Raw genomic sequence first — 23,252 nt, 5'->3', positions numbered from 1 at the left:
GTATTTCCCTCAGTTTGAGAACCAAGGTATCAATCCGGCGGAAGAGTATCTCAAGATCCTGCAGAGACACAAAAGCTTGCACCCAACGCTATGAAGGGGTTGTCAATCCCTTATAGATTGTTTGCCAAGTGAGAACTGAAAGCAACAAAGTAATAAAGCAAAGTAAAAGCAGAGTTGTAAACGATGGATGTGAATAGACCCGGGGGCCGTAGTGTTTACTAGTGGCTTCTCTCATGAAAGCAAGTAGACGGTGGGTGAACAAATTACTGTCGAGCAATTGATAGAACTGTGCAGAGTCGTGACGATATCTATGCAATGATTATTTCTATAGGTATCACGTCCAAAACAAGTAGACCGATACTTTCTGCATCTACTACTATTACTCCACACGTCGACCGCTATCCAGCATGCATCTAGTGTATTAAGTCCATAAGAACAGAGTAACGCCTTAAGCAATATGACATGATGTAGAGAGATAATCTCAAACCAATGATAAAAACCTCATCTTTTTACCCTTGATGGCAATTGCTTGATGTGTGGCTTGCTGCCCCTACTGTCACTGGGAAAGGCCACCACATGGCAGAACCCAAAACCAAGCACTTCTCCCATTGCAAGAATCATAGATCTAGTTGGCCAAACAAAACCCAAGACTCGGAGAGACTTACAAGGATATCAAATCATGCATATAAGAAATCAGCAAAGACTCAAATATATAGCATAGATAATCTGATCACAAGTCCATAATTCATCGGATCTCGACAAACACACCGCCAAAGAAGATTACATCGGATAGATCCCCATGAAGATCATGGAGAACTTTTTATTGAAGATCCAAGAGAGAGAAGAAGCAATCTAGCTACTAACTACGAACCCGTAGGTCTGAAGTGAATTACTCACGAGTCATTGGAGGGGCGATGATGATGATGAAGAAGCCCTCCAACTCCAAAGTCCCCTCCGGCAGGGTGCCGGGAAGGGTCTCCAGATGAGATCTCGCGGAAACGGAAGCTTGCGGCGGTGGAAAAGTATTTTCGAGGCTCCCCTGATTTTTTGCGGAATATTTGGGAATTTATAGGCCAAAGATCTAGGTCAGGGGGCGGCCAGGGAGGCCACAAGCCTGCCCCCCGCCGCCTCCCCCCTGGTGGCGGAGTGGGTGCTTGTGGGCTCCCTGGAGCCCACCTTGCTTGGCCCAAAAGCCCCCTGGACTTCTTCCGTTCGGGAAAAAATTATTTCGGGGTTTTTCTTCCTTTGGACTCCGTTCCAAAATCAGATCTGAAAAGAGTCAAAAACACGGAAAAAACAGGAACTGGCACTTGGCACTGAATTAATAAGTTAGTCCCAAAAAGATATAAAAAGGTACATAAAACATACAAAGAAGGCAAGATAACAGCGTGAAAACATCAAAAATTATAGATACGTTTGAGACGTATCAGCGGCAACGACCTATGAGGGTGCGTTGGACCGGTTTGTGCCCCTGACCCGATATGTGGCTCGGTCGGGGCCTCCGGCTTTAGATGTTAGGCTAGGTGAGAGGTCTGGGTATGTGGCTCATGCTTTCTGCATCCCTTCATCATTGGATAGGAGTAGCGACAGATATTGCCAAGAGGGCGGCTTCAGATATATTTATGTATTGCTTTGTAAGATCTTTGTGAATAATTAATAAAATGGTTGCATGCATCTTCCAGATGCAAAGGCCGGAGGTCAACCTCCTTTTCTAAAAAAAATGTGAAGTTTGAGTTGCTTATATTACTGCAACTGAAGAAACATATTAAATGTAAGAACAAAGTTATTTGCCTACCATATTCAAGCATCATATGTCATCCAGTACTCCTTAGTAAGTATGTTAGATATCGTCTTCAGGATGATAGCAAAATGCAGAAAAAAGTTATACTTTCTCCGTCCGAAAATACTTGTCATAAAAATGGATGTATGTAAATGTATTTTAGATTTAGATATATCCATTTTTATTCATTTGTGCGACAAATAATTCCGGACGAAAAGAGTATGTATTTCTATATTATGCATGTGTAAATTTGGTTATGATTTGGAACAAACCATGAACTAAATTAACTTCCCAAATATAGAACATAAGCAAAGAGACAGATGATGGAAATTACATTCTTCAGATAATGATAGAAATTATAAACTCTGTGTGTGACATACATAATTGGAAGCTGTTTTTCATATTTGTAGCGCTGTTGCTTCCAGTGATACACAATAATGATGGGCTGAAAAGGATTGCCTCCTAAATGAACACATCGTTATATAAGATGTCCATATCATATTTCTTATCATAATGAGTTACTCTTTGGTTATGGCTGTCACACGCGTCAGAAAGGAAAATGTGCAATAGCTAACTGTTCACCACTGTGTAGGAGGACATGGCATTGCCAATCAGAAATGTTCAGTAATATTATATAGAGTGTACGCTGACATATACTACATTCTACAATCTTATGGATTATTTTAACTTCCCAATATCAGTTAAATTCATCATGTCACCCTCATATACTCTAAATCAAAGCTGCAGATAACCGTGTATTGGCGTCTCGATGCTACTAACAGGCACAAAACGACCATTAATTGTCTTTTGTCCTAGTAGCTACATGCCTAGGCAGGTACTTATATATCCGAATTCTACTGTGGGATGCTTGCCGATTCATCCACTAGATAGAGTACTTGCAGAAGCTATCGGAATGAAAACAAAGTTCTATCTTTCTGTCACATCTACTTACATTATTGAACACACTGAAATAGTTGTGTAATATTCAGTTACTCACATGAGCACATAATGCCAGTAACGAATAGGGACAGAATAGTTTTCCCCTTCAACGGACACCAGAGTGCAGAATTCTTACTAGTTTCCATAGTTTTAAATAGCCGGCTATATCCCCGCTATAGCTTTGCTATAGCCTTTTCAGCAGGGTGCTGTTAAATGGTATCATGTACAAATAAACCGCTATAGCCCGTTATAGCCTGCTATCTCAGTTATAGCTGATTTAGAGACCCGCTGCAATTTGCCATAGTCCGCTGTTCAAAACATTGCTAGTGTCACAAGTTCAGTTCAGTGATTGCACAGGACTGGATCTCTTTTTTTATGAGAATAGGCAGAGTTTTATTAATTATTGGGTTCGTTTAAACCAGAGAAAGCAATTCGAGAAACCGGGTTTGCTAAGGGAAATACCTAGTTAATTAACCAATCAGCTAATCTGCTCCATGCAGCGATGCTAACGGAAACTGGTTTAATAAGCCCTCAGAAAGTGGTTGTATCGTGAGGACATCGAATTTAGATCACATTGTGATTTAAGTATGCAATGGCTGGTTCATACTACTGAAACCTATAGGCTGCAATAAGATCAACCTGAAGCTTCTACATAAGAGCATGCGTGTGTGGGTGTTGATCCACCCACCATAACCGATTTGGTTAACCATATTGGGTGGCTGATGATGGCGAAGGCACATACTCCCATATATCAGGGATAGTCTATGTATATCTATGTCAGTATTAGTGTTAATTAGACTCTTAACATGCCGCTAATTTATAGGAGTGAAATTAAGCTGTAAACTTAGTGGTTTGGGTCTTCTCGGGCATTTTTTGTAATACAAAATGGTGTGCATTTAGGTGCCTGCTCGAGAAAAATAGACAGAGATGTATCTTGTTAATTATGTTCTCCTGTCTTGCTTGCATTTCAGAGTTATAAAACACATTGCCTTATCAGAGTGTTTTTTGCGCTTTTTATCTTTGATTTTTCTTATTTAAAAATCATGCAAATTAAATATTAAGTATTTATTGAACCTGCAAATAAAATATCTAACTACTGCATTAAGAAAGAAAAGAGAATAAATGACCTGACACAACCGACAAAAGCGTTCAACTATATGTCTGAATGGAGAACCCATGGAACTAACTAGTCATCTTTTTTGCGGAAACACATATGCATATTGGATTTGTGTGTGCCTGCATTTGTCAGTGATGACAGTAGCAATCAAGGGTTGACAGGAAGCTTCCAACGAGCAAGGTGTGATAGCTATTATATGCATAATTCAGACATCAAAGTTCCCAATTTTACAGGAACGTCTCTGCTCCGTGTGATGTGAGAGATCAAGGTGGTTGCATGTTTGGTAAAAGTTTAACCAACTGTTTGAATTGCATTGCACCCCCATTATTCTATAATGTATTGTACTAGCTTCTTCAGTAGACGACTTTGATAAATTAAGCATCATCCATGCACTGCAACTAAACCACCAGAACACAATCAATGTAATTCTGTAATTCTCCTGTAGACAAAATTAAGCATTTAGTTACATCAGGTTAATTAATTAACTAAGCATGCATTGACCCACATAATTAAGCATATATACTTGTCAAGATGGGGCCACTGGATTGCAGAAACCACACTTTCATGCAATCAATGCCATGTCCTTCACACTCTCTTCATTGCTTGTACATAAGGGTGTCTTGCATTACACAGTGATCCACAGGTGTTCTGATGTGCACATCACCTACATATGAACATAGATTCCTTTTATGATTCTTTATTTTCTTTTCTGCAATCCTAGGACCACAAGATCATTAGTTCCAATTAGTTGCACAATTGCTTTCCTCAAATGGCTTTAATTAGTAGTACACCTTGGCACAACATATATAGGAGATTAACTAAGAGTTTCAGCAAGTTATAAACGGACACCACTGTACATGGGCCAGACTTAGACCCCCGAGACATGCACGTATGGTTTAGACTCAGACTTGGACCATTTTAAAATGCGTTGTGTCCAGGCACTGTCTAATCAACCTTTGACAGGGATCCATACTGAGTAATTTAATAAGTGAGTGGGATTAGCTAGGCAATTATGTCTGAAAAGTTCAGATGTGTCATGCATGCATGAGTGGGTGAACGTGTGGGCCAAAAAGATGCACGTACGCATGGTGGGATCAAGGCATATCAACTCCAAGATGGACACATCTAAGCAACTTCTTCTCACCACAACACACTAAAACATGTGAAATTGCAGTCTCCAAGTCAAATATTGTAAGCCATTCAAGATCGATAGATTGCTATGATAATGTGGATTCTTTTTCTTACTTCATGTACAAAGTAAACTACAAAGTTCTCGTAAAATTGCAGCGTATGAATGTTCACGAATGTGTGCCCTCAACACAGTCTTTCCTCCCACTTTATAAATAAAGCCCAAACTGTCGAGCCTATAAAGAGTGGTGAGGAATCCTCATACCAGCATGTCAAATAAAAAAGACATCACGAAGACTAACTAAAATGCCACGAACTCAACTTCGAGCAAGATAACAGGAGTCGACACAACTTATACGAAGCGACCGAGACTACCGAACAGGAATTGAACTGCACCGACTTGAGAAACCAGTGAACACCTTTGGACCGACAAATCAGGCTATCGCGAGAGGGGGCTCGCCTACCCTCTCTCTCCGGACCGTGGAGCGTCGATCCTGCCAAGGGACAGTGCGACTGAGAACGACAGCGATGAGGACATGTGCATAAGATAGGGGACAACCAAGGCCACCCCACATCAGAATCGAAGAAGCTACATGCCGAGATCAAAGCATGCCCAAGCCCAAAGCAACTGACGAACTGCGACTCAAAGATACATGGGCTTCACAATGATGTCCCCAAGAGGATAACAACGCGACACACCATCGTTGCCGAGTCTAAAAACACTGACATGAGTTGTTACTCAGAACCTCCGCATATGGAGTGGACCCAAAACAACGCCCCCAAGAAGAAAGTAACACCCACAAGCATCGTCGGCACCGGTTCCGCAACACACCATTGATCGGTAAACCCACATGCAGAGGAATAGCCGGGGGTTGAGATCCTCTACGGCACTGCACCCCGCTGTAGTGCAAATGACAAGTGGGGTCGGATCCGGATGGCAGCGACTGTATTGTATCATGTGCTATTGTAGATGATCCTAACCCGGACACTGAATATCCCACCTGAATCCAGCCCCCGCAACATGGTCGGGGATAGGGAACAACGGTGATGGGTAGCACCACGTCACGGGCCAACTACCTGCAATGTGTTACCAAGGAAGCACCAATACGCAGGCCACCAGGGTAGCAGACTTTCATAAGATGATCTGACCATCCAAATCCAGCCAAAGACCGACCCCCCAAGGATCTCGTCGTGCTCGCCACATCGCACGGCAGCAGTGACGAATCTTCAAAGAAAATGAAGGAACGGCTCAAAGCTAACGCTGTGTAGAAAAAGTCAAGAAATCACAATTCTTTAGTGCAAATAAGGTAAAAAAAATTGATAGGAATACTAGTAATTTTTTGTTTTCAATTTTGGAGGGGGCGCTCGAGCCTGTCGAAGCTCCCCTCGTGGATTCGCCACTGCACGGCAGCCTGGTAGCTCGCCTCCTTCACGCACACAACCGAAGCTTCGTTGGCGTACATACACTTTCCTAGACCATCTAAACTAAATGCAAAAAAAATCAAACTTTTAGAACCGGGTTTTCTCCCCTTTCCATTACTTTCATAACGGAAATACAATGTCTTAGGACCAGAAAAAGAGAGGGAAAGGGGAAAAAAACGAGTTCAGAGCAATATCAGGAAACCCGCCATTCACGCCTGTCATCAGGAACATGAATTGCGGGGCAAAAACCTGATATCACCCAAAACCACACTACAGGAGATACAAGTATCATTACCACCACACCTATCATCAGACCAGGCTCACCAAAAGAGCACAAAATACCAAACTGAAAGCAAGTTTTACTCCCAGCAGATCATAAGAACCTCGCGCACCACCACGGACAACAGATCGCCATCATCGTAAAACAACATCACCATTCATCCCAGATTCCTTCACCCTCAGCCCGCTTGGTTGCTTCTGCCCTCGGCGGTTCGCACAGATGTAGCATTTGAGCTGCACTTCTCTTCAGCAGTTGGGCCTCCTTCTTGATATTATCTGCCATTTCTGGTTTCTGCATACCTGCCCAGTAATCCAAAAATGCACTTGTTGTGAAAGCAATTTCAAAAGGAGTATTGATAAATTTCTTCTCAAAGGTAGCCCTATTCCGGGCCAACCAAATGGACCAACAAACTGCAGCTAAGCCAACAGTGTATATTTCATAAAGGCCTGGCAAAAAAGCATATAACCACGAAAAGACCTGCCAGATTGTTCTCGGAACATAACTAGTACCAACAACAGCACCTATTGTTCTCCATACAATCTTGGCCACAGAACATCCAAAGAAAAGGTGCTGTGCCGATTCAAGTTCACTACAAAAAGAACATTTTATATCTCCCTGCCACTGTCTTTTTTTCATATTATCTCTAGTAAGAATAGAATTTTGAAACAGTTGCCACAGGAAAATTTGTATTTTCAGAGGAATTTTAGCCCCCCAAATCCACTTATAATGAGCCCCTGCAAGGTTTCTCTCCAGCCATCTGTACATAGACTTAGTGGAATAAACTCTGGAGTTATCCAACTTCCAGTAAACCTCATCATTTTGATCTGCACAAATTTTGTCCAACACCCATTGCTTCATATTTTCCCAATTATGAAGCATAGCTGGAGATAACCTCCTCCTAAAGGAGGTAAGATGATTCATACTTTCTACTTTATCCACAGTACAATCTTTATCTAAACAAATTTCAAAGAGATCAGGATATTTATCTTTCAACAGAAAATTCTCACCCAGATCATCTAGCCAGAGACTAGCAATGTTACCTTTCTTAAGCACCACCCCTCTACCAGCCATATAGTATTCTTTAACTTTCATAATATTTTTCCAACAAGGAGAATCAGAAACTTTCTGTTTAACCTTAGCTACAGATGTCCTTTTGAGGTACTTAGCTTTCACAATATCTTGCCATAAACCTTCCTTCTTTTCCAATTTCCACCACCATTTGGTCAACAGGCTAATATTCTGTTTCCTCAGATCTTTAACTCCCAGACCCCCCCTTTGTTTTAGATCTACAAACACGTGACCATTTCACCATATTATAACCTCTTCTCCCTTTGCGATGCCAGAAGAATTTTCTTCTCGGCTTGTCCCATTTTTCCAGCGTTGATTTCTTAAGCAACGCCATGGACATATAGTACAAGGGGATGTGAGACAGTACCGCATTAACCTTAATAAGTCTACCCCCACTAGATAAAGACTCACTGATCCAGGATTCCCCATGACTGATGAACTTGTCATCAACAAAAAACCAGTCACTGCATTTAAGCCCAGCATAACTGACCGGCATACCTAAGTATTTAATAGGAAAGGTCCCAATCTCACAGTTGAACATATCAGCATATTTTCTCATAGTATCATCATCAGCACCAACCGAGAAAATCTCACTTTTCACAAAATTAATCTTCAGACCAGACATGATCTCAAAAAGATAAAGCAGCAGTTTAATATTCAAGGCATTCTTAATATTGTCTTCAAAACACAAGATAGTATCATCTGCATACTGGAGGATAGCCACTCCATTTTCAACCAAGTCTGCTGCTAGCCCAGTGAATAGGCCATTATCTTGTGCTTTCAAGACCATCTTAGTAAGGCAGTCAGCAGCAAGATTAAAAAGGAAAGGTGATAAAGGACCCCCCCCCCTGTCTCACTCCCTTAGCACTCTGGAAGTATTCTCCCACCTCATCATTTAGTTTCACACTGACAGTACCACCCACCAGAATTCTTCCAATCCATTCAATCCAGCGTGGGTTAAAATTTCTTTTATTATGACATTCCAATAAGAAGTCCCAGTTGACTTTATCATATGCTTTCTCAAAATCAAGTTTAAGGACAATCCCTATTTTTTTCTGAGCATAAGTATGATGCAGGATCTCATGTAATGACATGATCCCGTCCATAATATCTCTATTTTTAATAAAGGCATTCTGGTGTCGACTAAACAAGATGTCCACATGGGGTTCTAATCTGATAGTTAACACCTTAGTAATCAGCTTGTAGATGCATCTAAGTAAGCATATGGGTCTGAACTGCTGCATTTTATCAGCTCCAACAACTTTAGGTAACAGCGTTATTATACCATAATTGAGTCTCTCCACATCAAGCTTATTTTCATGGAACCAATGAAAAAGGGGCATCACATCACCCTTGACAATGTCCCAGCAAGATTGAAAGAATTCTATAGGTATATTATCAGGCCCAGGGGCTTTGTTATGTTTCATAGAAAACAGAGCATTTTTCACTTCTGTATCAGAAAAGGGTCTAATTAAGAGAAAGTTTTCAACATCACCCAAATTCTCTTTATCACACCACATATCTTCATCAATCTTGCACAAATTCCCAGGAGCAGGACCAAAGAGTTCTTTATAAAAATCAGTAGCATGTTTAAGCATGTTCTTATTTCCTTCTATAATCATATTTCCACAGCTAAGAGACACAATGGTGTTTCTTCTCCTCCTTCCATTCACAATCCTATGGAAGTACTCAGTATTACTATCCCCTTTTAGCAACCAGTTGTCATGTGATTTCTGCATCCAAGTTACCTCCTCTTCCAGTAGCAAACCATTTAACTCAACCTGCATTTCCACTTTCTTGCAATATAGCTCAGGATTCAAAACACCATTTTCTTGCAACTCCTCAATACGACCTAATTCCTCTCTTAGCCACTTCCTTTTTTTCATGACATGACCAAAATTACTTGCACCCCACCCTTTAAAGTATTTCTTGAATCTCTTTAGTTTGATATTCAGAAAGTCAATAGGATTATCAGAATAGACAGGTTGCATCCAGATTTTAGCAACCACAGTATGAAAATCAGGTTTGTTTAGCCAATTCAGGTCAAATCTAAACTCCCTCTTACCAAAATTAATGGGAACATTATCATCAGTATTAAGGATCAGGGGACAGTGATCCGACATCTCTCTAACAATCTTTCTAACAAAAGTGAAAGGAAACAGATGTTCCCAGGATTTGGACATGAATACTCTGTCTAGTTTCTCCAATGTGGGATTATGTTGATTATTAGACCAAGTAAACATGCCACCAGCCATATCCACCTCTCGCAAGGAAAGAGCATTAAAAATGGAATTAAAAAGATCTGAAGAGTGTCCTAATTTCACTTTCTTATTTTTCTCCCCCACAAATCTAAGAATATTAAAATCTCCTCCCACAATGTAAGGACAGGTAATGTGACTACACGTAGCCGCCAACTCTGTGAGGAAATCAGTTTTAAATTCTTCATGAGCTGATCCATACACCACCATAATACATCATTTCATCTTAAGAATCTTGTTCCATAATTCGAAATTCATAAGGTATTTTCCCTCCACACAATTCACAAGATCAAAAACATTGTTTCTAAAGCCTCCTAATATCCCACCTGACTTTCCTTCCGAAGGGATCCACCTCCAACTAAAAATTTCTCCAGGATCAATCTTTCTCAAGAATTTAGGTGAAAAATCCTTCTTCATAGTTTCCTGAATCCCAATAAGTTCAAGCTTAAAATCCCTGACCAAGTCAGAGATATATGTCCCCATGCCTCTTTTACCAATCCCTCTACAATTCCAAAAGCCACTAATCATTTTTTCTATTTCTGGTATTATGTTGTTTGGTGCTAGGTTTGCCAGGAGCCATAGCCTTACCTGCACCATCTCCCATTTTCTGTTTTTGACTTCTAGTCACAGGTTTAGATATAGTAACATTAACTTTTTTCCTCTCTTTTTTTCTGGATCTAACCACAGTAAAGTCATCAATATCTAAATCCTCATCCCCTCCCCACTCAGTATTTACTAGAGATGTTTCCCCAGCAGCATTAGTAAGCAACAAAACCGCATCATGTTGAATATTATTTTCATCAACTTTTTTAGCAATGTTAGCTCTAGATATCTCAAGTTCTCTAATGATATCTATGGAATCAAAATCATCATCAGGAATATTAACACCCATTTTAACAGCAGCAGATATAATCTCAAGATTTGATAAAACTTCAAAAGAATTCACATGAGATATGCTATTACCTTGCAGGTCTCTTTTTTGTGCCAGTCTCTCAGCTCTGAGTCCCATATGCTCCATATTGCCTCCTACATTCCTCTTTCTATATCTGGTTTGCATTTCCTCCCTCACAGGGGGAGTAGGGATCACTTCCACTTGTTCACTAGAGTTATCAGGGGATTGCACCAGATAGGATTGATTTTTTTGATCATCATAGATGTCAGTAGGATCCATCTCAGTCACCACAGGTTCCCCCACACATGCATCAAGATAAGATAAGAATTTTTTGCTAGGAAAAGATATAGAGCTTGGCACAATCTGCAAAGAATTCACAGTAATTTCATCATAGAATACCCTTCCAGAGTCCACATTTCCCCTTTCATCTCCCCCTTCATCATCCCTCTGATTTTTCTCAGCCTCTTTCACCAAAGTATCAATAAGTAGCTCATTTCCCATTTCATCACTCTCTTCTTCAGACAACATGTCCTCACTCTCATTATGTTTTTTTTCCTCTTCCATACATTCTTCCACAGGTTTCATCACCACATTTTTTCCATAATATCCACCAGTTGTTCCCAGGGGAGCCGAAGACTCCCCCATATTAGATGATGATGCAATATTTTTTCCCAGGAGTCTCAGTATTGAATCTAGCTTTTTTAGCAGCATTACCCTCCTCATTCTCATGCTGTATTCCAATTCTTTCCTTCGGAGGATTTTTAATCAGGATTTTATCAACAGAATAAAAGAAATCATAAAAGTGTCCCCCCAACACCCCTTCTGCTGAAGCAGGGATATCCTCAGCATCTCTACAGCCCAACTTGATTCTAACAGATTCAGGTCTATTAATAGTAGCTTTATCAATCTCCAGGGTTACTCCCACAAGAGATCCCACATAAGCAATGTTCTTCTCATGTCTCTTATCCAAAGGAATATTACTCACATTAACCCAAGCAACATTCAGCACCCCTTTAGCCCCACAGATTCAGACCATTTTCTCAAATTAATAACAGCACCACAACTCTTAACATTCATACTTTCAGCAAAGCAGGCTTTATCCACATCCCTAGGAGATGGGAACCTCATAACAAAGGTATTAGGGCCAATAGATCTGGCCGAGCACCTCCAGTTAGTATTGATGTAAGAATTAAAGAATTCCTCCAGCTGCCTACCAGATGCATGACCTTCTACCACAGATATCACGATAAATCTGTTCCTATCAGTAGTTTGGCTAGGAGTACTATAATCATGGACATAGAAAAAGCCTTTTCCCTCTGCCTGGAACCCACACATGGGTGCTACACATTCCCAAGGAAGAACAGTATTGCAAACCGGAGCCAAATGCCCATGAATCCCACATCTACCACAAACAGCACGCGGACAATAGGCAGGTAGATGTCCAGGATCTCTGCAAGTAACGCAAACCTCGGCGCCCCGCACTAGTGGAGAGGCGTTCCTCTTGCCGGGGGTGGGATGTCGACGATCAGCAGGGTGTTGTTGCGGACGCGTCTCTTGAAGGCGCCCTCCCGCAGATCCGCCCGCGGCAACCTGGGTGCTGTTGTCGCCCCCACTTCTCCCCGCGGGTTCCTCCTTGCACCTCCATGGCCGCCGCCTCCCATCTACTCTTGTCAGAGCCGCCGTGGCGCGGATCCAAGTTGGAGGAGATTTGTCCGCCATCCTCGGCTTCGCGCATCCACACCATGTTACGGCCACCTCCGCCTCCACCACGGTCGCGACCTCCTCCAGGCCCGATCCGACCACCACCTCCGCCGCGCCCAAAACGACCCTCGCCACCTCCATCTCCGCGGAACCCGCGACCTCCCATCTCTCGGCCGGCCATGGGTGGATGCCGCGGTGGCGATGCTGTCACCTCAGCGAACGATCTGCTGTCTCCACCCACCTTCCCCTCCCACCAGCCGAACGAAGGTGAAACCCTAGGTGGCGAAACCCTAGTTTTCCCCCAAAAGTGGCCGAGGAGGGAGGAGAGATCGGGAATGGGCGACACTGCAGGTCCGGATGGGGATAACGTCGAAGCCCTACCGCCGCATCCTGTATCACGCGGGCCTTCTCCTGGCGGGGCCGTGGCCTCACTTGGCACGGGCCTAGGCCCGAGAATGCCCGACTCGCGTGTAGCTTGCGGCACACGGTCGCTCAGGCGTACGTGGACGCTGCCTACGGTCACGCTCTCCTACGTGCCGGCCCGAGCCGCCGGCGATGATGAGCGCCGTCGTGGGTGCGTCGGTGGTGAGGGGGACGAGAGGGATGTGAGGAAAGCCATCTCCACCTCAAAAAAAAAAATCAAACTAAACATGCTTATGAAAAATATCAAGATTAGTGTTAACACCATGGACCCTGTGCTGTCAGAACCAGGATGGGAAGCTGCAGCCAGTCATGTCCCAGGAGCCACCGCAGAGCCACACCCTCGTGTAGTCGTCGAGCACCCCGCACCACCCAAACGTCGATCGCATGTCCCCACCCAAGCGTTTCAAAGGTGAAAAACAAGCCGCTTTGTTGCTTCCAAGTTACTATCACAAAATTCACACACTTTAAGTAAGGCCTGTAATGTGTCAAAAAAAAAACTCACTTTTCCTCAACACTTCATGCCAAATGGCAACATGAGCCATTATTCTTTCATGTTAGAAAAATGCATGTATGCAATCGGCTTCCTACTTTCAAATAGCCAAACCAATTATATGTAGAAACTGCGTTTTATCATAAAAAGAAAATGGATCAGCAACATCTGAGCTAACTGTAACTGAAAAGACATTCTTCTATCTGTTGGCCTTGTGGACACATATGTGACCGCTCACTAAACTGTCCACTCAACACACCCTAGCCTCACCCATGCATAGTTAAACTAATAAGCAAAACCCATTTCCCAAGTCAACCATTCACATACACATGTACATACCACTAGTATGTTCTTCCAATTGAATAATCCCAGTAAACTACTTAATTAGTTGCTCATCACCCGGCAAGCTTAGGCCAGCTGGGCCATTGACAGTCATCATCAGACATGATCCATCCATCCAGCTGCTAGATGCTGCAAGGTGGGTCCCACTGCTTGTAGAGGCAGCTAAGGTGGGGCCCACCAAGGGCGGCCGGTGAGGTGCACCAAATTGATTTTATGTGACACGAGGGGAATTGAATGGAGGGGGGGAAGAGGCAGAAGCAGGTAGTTCCTTCCTCGTTGCTCCTTGCTGGGAGGCCAAAGTCTAGACGTGTCAGGTCACACAGACCTAACTCCCCTCTGCCTCCTGCACACGTGCCCCTCATACACACGACATGGTCATGTCCTTTTGTTTTTAACAGTGCATCTGTCGTTTCAATATTTTTAGTGCTTTTGTGTCTCTATGATATATTTGCAGTTGATATATTCATGATGATCATCATCATCTATCGTTTTACATCAATATGTCATACGTGCCAAAAACCGATATGTTCAATGTTAACACATGTCATCATTTTCCTTTTTCAAAGAACGAGAGAAAATTACACTTGTGCGAAGAGATTGAAACACGTATGAAACACAAAGATCTCTGGTAAAAGAAAAAAAATACATCATAACACCTCGGAGGTCATGTGGGCTCTATAGATCCATCAATGCCGCTATATCTTCATCCCCACTCGCTAATGCCCCTCCTGCCGCCGGCTCTGCCTCTCGCAATTGTCCTCTACCCCGCCCGCCCACCCCCTCCTCGTTCTTTTTTTTTAGTTTCTCTCTCACGTCTTCCTCCTCTTGTATTCGTCCCATGACTTAGCTCCACCGCATGTGAATGTAAAATAGTGTGACTTTGCTTAGATTTGATCGATACATAATTTTCAACATTATTCATTTACATTTTCTAGCAATACATTATTCATTTACATTTTCTAGCAATACATTATTCATTTACATAATGTCTACAATTCAACATTGCTCAGGCCTTGCATGGACGTGCCTGGGTCAGGGACATTACTGGCGGCCTCTCTGTACAGGCGATTGTCCAATACCTCAGGACTTGGGACATGGTGGAATCGGTAACGCTCAGGGAAGAAGAAGAAGACACCATATGTTGGAAGATGTCCAAGGTCAGGCTGTTTGTCGTGAGCTCCGCTTACCAAATGTTCTTCATGGCCAAGGTACAATTTCCCTGTCACCGTGCAATTTGGAAGAGCAAGGCGACGCCGCGATGTAAGTTCTTCATGTGGCTGGCGGTCCATCTCAAGTGCCTCACGGCGGACAACCTTCGGCGGCCGGGCTGGCCATGCGATCCCTTATGCTCACTTTGCCACGCAGAGTCGGAGGACTGTGATCATCTATTCATCCTTTGTCGGTTCTCATGTGAAGTCTGGGGTAGGCTCAGAGCATGGTCAGCTGTGGACTTCCCTATCCCAGGCTCGGCCTTCGGCTCTACCGAGGAGTGGTGGCTGCGGGCCAGGGAGAAGGTGCATAAGAATGCTAGGAGGAACTTCGACACGGTGGTTATTCTGGTGCACTGGAAGCTTTGGAAGGAGCGCAACGCTAGGATTTTTTATAACAAAATTTCATCGGCTGCACAGGTCTTACAGTCAATCTAGGAGGATATTCTCTCCTGGAAATCGGCCGGTTTGATAACCGGTCTTGTTTAAGAGCTGGTTGTTCCTCATCTAAGGTTTGCTCATGTGGTGCTCGTTCTAGATCGCATAGACTGTAAAACCTTATAATAGCTATGTTCCTTTCTAATAAAATACAGTTGCGGCCCTTCAAGTTCTAGTTCACTATAAATCAGGCCCATTTGACCCAGACATGGGGCCTTCAATTGGATACATGGTGACAACCAAGAAATAACTACTCCCTCGTTCTTAAATATATATTTTTTTAAAGAAATTTACTACAGACTATATATGAATGTATAAATTTAACAATGGAGGGGGTATTTCAGAGCCGAGTGAGCTCACACTATGTGTATGTATACTCGTATAGCCGTATAGGCACGGCGTCTCTTGAATTTCCACGCACGCCATGCATGCATGCATGCAAAAGCATATATACGCAATACGTATACGTGATCCATCGACTTGTTCATGCAATATGTACGTACGTAAGGAAAACAACAAAAGGCAACAAGACATGCATCACACACACACGCCAGCATATATCTAACTAAACAACGTACCTGCTTAAGCAAACTGATTCGGTCCACATAGCCAAAAAAGTCAGAGAGAGACAGACGGAGGGAGAGAGAGAGATTTAGAGAGAGAAACACAGAGGCCGTCGCTAGAGAGAGAGAGAGAGAGTGAGAAAGAGAGAGGGTAGAGAGAGGTGAGAGAGAGGAGGCTGCGTCTCCCGCACACAAAGACTTCCTTTTTAGCATTCCATGCCGATGCCGCCATGCACGCATCATCGTCGTCCACCTCGCTGCCGGTGCCGGTCCCTCTCCCTCTCCCTCTACCTCTAAACCCTTCTCTATAAAAACCCCTCCCATCCACCCCCAACGAAACCTCAAAAACCTAGCTAGCTACACCTCTCTCTCCACTAAGCGCTAAGCCTCGTCGACAAACAAAGAGAAGAAGCTAGCTACTAGCTAGTCGTCGATCGGTAGAGCGATGGGGCGGTCGCCGTGCTGCGACGGGGAGGCCGGCGTGAAGAAGGGCCCATGGACGCCCGAGGAGGACAAGCTTCTGGTCGACTACATCCAGGAGAAGGGCCACGGCAGCTGGCGCCGCCTGCCCAAGCTCGCCGGCCTCAACCGCTGCGGCAAGAGCTGCCGACTCCGCTGGACCAACTACCTCCGCCCCGACATCAAGCGCGGACGCTTCACCGACGACGAGGAGAAGCTCATCATCCACCTCCACTCACTCCTCGGCAACAAGTAAGCCACGTGTCTACTATTGTTTGTGTCTGTCTTCTTCTCCGACTCCGGCGCCGGTGACTGATGGATCGGGGTTGATTGGTTCGTTCAGGTGGTCGTCGATCGCGACGAAGCTACCAGGGAGGACGGACAACGAGATCAAGAACTACTGGAACACGCACCTACGCAAGAAGCTGCTCGGCATGGGCATCGACCCCGTCACGCACCGCCCGCGCACCGACCTCAGCCTGCTCGCCGGGCTCCCGGGCCTCCTCGCGGCAGCAGGCAACTTCGGCGGCGCCGGCTCGGCCACGGGCGCCTGGGACATGAACGCGCTCAGGCTTCAGGCCGACGCCGCCAAGTTCCAGCTGCTTCAGGGCCTCGTGCGCGCGCTCACCACCGCCGCGGCGCCCGTGCCGGCTCCCGCGCCCAGCATGGACAACCTCATGGCGCTCCTCGCCGCCAGCAACGGCGGACAGCACGGCGGCAGCGGAGTCGACCAGGGCATGCTGCTACAGCAGTGCCAGTGGGACGGGATGAACAACCTGCCGGCGCTGACCAGCTCCGCGCCGGCGAGCGGCATGCAAAACATCAGCGGCATGTTCGATGGCTTGGGCTCCATGGACGGGCTGAGCTCGACGGAGCTTGGGGGCCACGGTGGGGCCAGCGGGAGCAACGTGACCGTGGACGCGGTGGCGCCGCCGCGCCCAATGGTGGCCGGCGACCAGGAGTGCAACAACAATGGCGGCGGCGGCGTGCTGTTCGAGGAGACGCCGGCGTCGAGCCCTTTCGACGGGCTAGAGAGCCTGAACCTAATGGATGAGATCAACACGGACGGTGGTTGGAAGGATTTGCTAGAGTGAGTACCTGCTCCCTCCCATTCCATCAACCTTCCTTTCTATCAAAAAGAAAAGAAGAAAAAAAGCACACATGCATGCATGTCTCTTTTCCATACACACAAATAATTTTGCTCGTAAATAATATCTATGATTTTTCCTCAATCCTAATTTACAGTTGAACTAGCTAGCTAGGTCATTTTTATCAGGAAACTAACCCACACAATGCTTAGCTGACATGATTAATTCTATTTTCTTATGCAGGCAAATGTCATGGCTGAACTCAAGTGATCTGTGATGCATGGGTAGATAGAAGAGATACGGAAAATAATCAGCAAGGAGATTGAGACCATTAATTGTTGGATTGGATGCATATTTCGGTGGATCGATACCGAAGATGTGAAGTTTGTTTGTTGATAGGAGGAAAAGGTGGTTTAGTCCACACTTTTAGTCATGTACAAAAGAAGAACAGAAGGACATACATATATTATATGTACACACTCACAGCAATTATTGTTCATTTTTGTTTAATTAGTTTCTTTGTTGTTTCCTCTTTTATGAGGTGGGGAGTATATGTAATAACTAGCTTGTGACATAAATTGAAAGCACCTTCTTTTTCCCAGACAGCAAAGTATGTGTGTGTGAGTGTGACTATATACTCATCGTCTTTATTTCTCGAGTCTTGCATAATGACGCAGGGTTTAGTTAATTTGTTTGAACTTTCTCTTGCGTGAAGAAGCTAAACTCAGGTCGTCATTTGACTGGACTGTGATTACATTTTAATCCCACGATGTTGGTCTTGTGAGTCCAACATTAGTCTTCACTGTGATCAATCTCCATATGTACTTTGCGACAATAATTGTATGGTTACCACATATGGTTGATAGTCAAATTTGCGTCATATGGACTAGTGTATTTTAATTATCTAATTATTAGAGAAGATATATTCTACCATGTGGGCCTTCCATCTCGCATTAGGGTTCTAACTAAGATAAGTTCACTTTCATGTTTTTATTAAACCATATATACGTTCTAGCTAAGAAAGCAAATTGCATGCATAATATATACTCCTAGCTTGAATAAAAATTAGAATGTTTGCTCGAAAAAAGTATAGCTAGCTTTGATTAATTCCTCTCAGTCAGAAGGAGGTTACTTGTTGTTTCAGAATTGACTAGCAGACACACATCACTTGTACTACTACTAGTGAAATTAACAAGCGGGGGACATGCATGCATATATATGATAGAATGTAAACGGTATAATACTACAAAATGAGTTAGTTGGAGTTGGACAAGGACGGGAAGCGCTCAAGCTTTAGCTTGTCAAAGTGGACAAAGTTACCTTATTAATCTTCTAGAATTTCTCCACTATCACTGACGATCCAGCACGAAAATCAAGGCAAAAGAAACACCTATCTTCATCAATCTATCTAGCTACCTAGCTAATTAATCCATGGTTAACCAGATTCAACTAGATACCAGTAGGACTTAATACTACTCTAACCGATCAAGCTTAACTAATCCATTACCAATATCAACGCCAAGCAAATCAACTCATTTAGATTTACATACATAATTGCATAGCAGCAGTTCCGACGCGCAAATCACTCAAAGCAAAGGAAGAACTAACCAACTAAACATCCATGTCGATCTCCGGTGTGTGTCCTCGATCGGGGCAGTTTCTGACATGTCCCGTTCATGTGTGTACGATTCCTGTCTAATTAGCTAGCCTAGTTAGATTCCCTTTTAGTGCAAAAATATCCATCATGGGTGCACTTTTAGTTAAAAACCGCAGCTACTTGGTGTGACCCGACCCTGATCGTCGATCGATGCCTGCCTCACGTAACTTAATTGACAACATGATTTTTTTTTCATGTGTATATATGAATATGTTTTTCTTTCTACCTTGGTGATGGACCAAATAAGTCACAGAATTGGTTAGACGGTAGGTAGAGGCCGGGCGCATTTCCGGGCGCCACAAGCCATTGACTGCATGCCTCGTACATATATATGTTTGTATGCATGCACTGCTCTAGCTAACTGGCATGTCCTCTGTGCTTAGAGCCTAGCTTCATTAGCATAATACGGCGCGCCTTTTGATTAGCAGCTGCTAAGCCCGCTTTATCCTTGAAAAGCTCGCGGGCTTTTCCGATTTGACACGGTGGTTAGAGCTGTTAGCTAGAGAGTACTTAAACCTGTTTCCTTGCATTGTCTGTCTATCCCTTTTTTCCCATCAACAGTTTGGGCAGTTTTAGTTTCTCTTTCAAGCAAAGTGAAGGCCGATCGAGGCCACGTCGATAAACGTAAAATCGATATTATCATTGGTTTATTATATGGTAATGTGTTGATGGACCGCTTGATCTCTTCACTGTCAGATTGGTCCAGGTTGCCGCAAAAAAAAAAATGAGTTTACAAGTGCACGTATATATGCATACCATCCTCAGAATTAATGACCTTCCGAGAAACTTCCAAGTGTAAGAATTATAATGTATGTCTGTGCATGCATACGTGACCTGGATCTCGCTTTCTGGTGAGGTGAGATTTCGACATGACCATGCATTCATGGCAGATGACAAACGGGCTACGGATAATTCGTTCAACACCAAGTCCACGCTGGCTTTCATTTCATACGTACGTGTATATCTACCCCTTACCCACTAATTAATTGAACTAGAGCCAACGAACTAATTGCATGCACGAACTAGAGAAAGAAGATGTGGAACACTTCATGCATCTTGGCTCGAGAAAGACCCTTCATTATACAAGAAGAAGAAAATGGATTTATTCTCAAGATTTATCGGGCATGATCAGATTCGGGCGGCACTGCATATCACTGCTTAATACTATATAAAAATGGTCATTATTTCCAGATTCTCCTAAACTTTATGCTCTCGGCTAAACCAGCACGCATGTAGGCATAGAAGCAAGGCCAGAATCAAATCGTTTCTCCTTCACCACAAACTAAATAACTAATTAACAAGAATTAAGCTAACCCTGCTTCCCCACCAGAAAAGATTTATGTGTGTGGCCAGGCCAGGAGACCTGAGCCCCAAGAACTCTTGGCAACAGCCCTAGCATGGCCAGTCGTTGGCCACCTATGCAACGCCGTCCACAAGTGTACGGGTGACATGCACAAAGATTTACCTACCCCATGAAAAAACAACCATAGAGAATCCATATGATGGCTGCCGGCCTGCGGGGCACGGTGGTCAACCCGGCATTTGGAGTCTGACCAGGCACCATTGTATGCATGTCAAACCCAGACTTTTTTGCTGCACAAAACTAATGAAACATTAATTGTCAGCTTATTACAATATAAAACATGTGAGACCCCTGAAACTGTGCAGCTTTTGAGAGGTGTGGAGAGGAGGGGCCTAATAATCAGTTCCTACTCATCAGGAAAACGCTGTTCCGCGACATGGGCTGACCAACCAGACAGGATCATGATTTCGACCAGTTAACTATCCAAGCGAGACCCGTTGCTCCGTGGTCTGGTCTCAGAATTCCCAAATGTTGTATATAGATTGCATTGCTCACTGAACAAGTGCAGATCATGTGGTTAACTTCCTGTCTCGGACAAACTGACAGCCACATGGACGACGGTAAGTAATTCAGAGAGGAAGAGGCAAAGTTTACCTCCGCTCCAGAGCGAGCGTGCATATGTCGTCTTAGACAGCGACATATAATTATGAAATTATTATAATTCCTGGTAGATCACCTAGTGATAATTGAGCAGCATTCCCCATCTGGTCTGCTACTATGTAAGGTAATTATTATTAGCAGTGGTGGCAGTAACCAATGAAGGTGATTACCCATGTGGATGTACTGCTTTGACCTGCTTGCTGCTTTGATCTGGTCACTGCCTTCCTTCCTACAGTCTAAATTCTGAAGCCACTTTTTGGTGCTGCTGTCAGATCAGTAAGAAAACGTGGGTTAATTGGTGCTGCTGTCAGGTCAGTAAGAAACCGTGGGTTAAGTAGATAATTGGTTTGTCCTGTTTGATAATCATCACAATGTTATGTTAAGTACTTCGAAGACCAGTTGATTGGGCATACGGTCTGCTTCGCAAGTGGGGGACGAATGATCATTTCACCGAGGAATATATCATCACATTACAAAGTCCCCAGTTCCATGAAGTTGTCTCCGATTTGTCTCTCCGCCAGAATAAACAAATATCTCTATGCAAATCTAGCAAGAAAAAAATGGTCACTCGTTGTCTTTCAGGAAGCTCACCTCTCGATGGTGTCTCTGGATCATTTCTCTCTTTTTTCACCGCTTAAACTGGGGGAAATTATTAATTTTACTACATCAAGGTACAATCCAGGGTTTATATGATCGAGTAATAATCCTATATGATGAGCAATTAAATTTAGGAATGAATGCATGAGTGCTGAGGAGGATAACAAAGCCTTGCCCCACAAGGGATGGCAAGATACTTAGTAGGTAAACCATGGACCTAGAAAGGAACAACCACATACCTACCTTGCGATGGATGCGGGAATAATGTTCTGTTCCAACCTAAAGCCCTCTGGCTAGATCTCCCTCTCAATCTCCTTGCATCATCCATCAAGAAAATTTAAAGGGGGGGCAAATGTCACACTTTGAAAAATGCCAACTATTGGTCGACACATCAAATTCACCCTTTTTATAAGCCTGACAAACACTTGCTGTGGAGAAAACATATAGTTGATCTGCTTTTTAATCTGTAAGAAGAAAAAAATGTGCTAAGGCATGAAAGGAACACATGCAAAGTTTAAGCGCCAACTTAATTAACCAACTCGTCCTCTATGGATAGTACAGAACCATGCAAGCACCTAGCTTTCCTAATTACAGTTCCTACTCTTACAGAAGAACAACGAAAACAAATACAACTTCATCACATATTCTTTTGTCAAAGAATGGGAAAAAAAGAACATCAAGTACTACAGATACAACCGCAAACAGCATCGCCGTAAGCTTAGCTAGCACTCATCGAAGTAAAAGGAAAGGTCTCATACAAAGGAAAGGAGATGTGCTATAGTTCCTCATGGGGTAGAAACGCATGGTTCGGGTAATTGAACAGTAACAACGGATAACGATCAAACAGTCATCATCATCGATCACTCAGCACGGATCATGATCTTGATCGATCAAAAAGGTGTTCTAACCCTTCACGTGGTAAAACAGCCAGTCAGTTCTAAGTTACGACCCCTAGTTTGTTAGTTAGCCTGATCATGCATGCACATTTACCAAACCTGTTCTTTTTACGCCTCCGATCAAAAGGTGTTGTGATTCAGCAGAATTTTTACCAAACGGAGAGTAGGGTCGACCGGATGCATACAGGGACAAACAAATGCAGTTGATTCGATCGGTCGAAACAGTTGAATGATGTGTTCGGGATTGTCAAGTTGTGCATACTTGGTGTGCATGTTGACTTGATAAATATGTTTGTTGCTTACCTTGCCGGCAAGCGTTTGCTTGCAGGGAACCATCAGTCTGCAAAACTTTGCAGCAACTGTTTACATGTTTTTCTTTGGGTGATGTGGAGGTGAACTCTGTGATATGACATTGATGCACAATGTATGAAACTGGACCCCAGAAAGAAAAATAAAAAAGATATATGCATCAGCCTGTCTCTTTCTATTAGTGGCTTCTGTTTGGTTAGGCAGTTCCTGTCTTACAAAGATATATTCAGCTAC

At 43.6% G+C, this 23,252-nt stretch overlaps 1 protein-coding gene across 1 annotated transcript; it reads left to right on the top strand.

Annotated features, from left to right (window-relative positions):
• The first annotated feature begins 16,280 nt into the window (after nt 1-16,280).
• Nucleotides 16,281-18,195, top strand: LOC123407593 (transcription factor MYB53-like). Its single transcript, XM_045100756.1, has 3 exons — nt 16,281-16,760; nt 16,852-17,598; nt 17,840-18,195. The coding sequence occupies exons 1-3, from the start codon at nt 16,495-16,497 to the stop codon at nt 17,871-17,873; spliced, it is 1,047 nt and encodes a 348-aa protein (XP_044956691.1). The 5' UTR covers nt 16,281-16,494; the 3' UTR covers nt 17,874-18,195.
• Nucleotides 18,196-23,252: the final 5,057 nt, after the last annotated feature.

The sequence above is a fragment of the Hordeum vulgare genome, chromosome 7H (assembly GCF_904849725.1).
Source record: "Hordeum vulgare subsp. vulgare chromosome 7H, MorexV3_pseudomolecules_assembly, whole genome shotgun sequence".
Classification (NCBI taxonomy): Eukaryota; Viridiplantae; Streptophyta; class Magnoliopsida; order Poales; family Poaceae; genus Hordeum; species Hordeum vulgare.
Note: the sequence above shows the minus strand (reverse complement) of the source record. Positions and strands in the feature narration are given on the sequence as shown.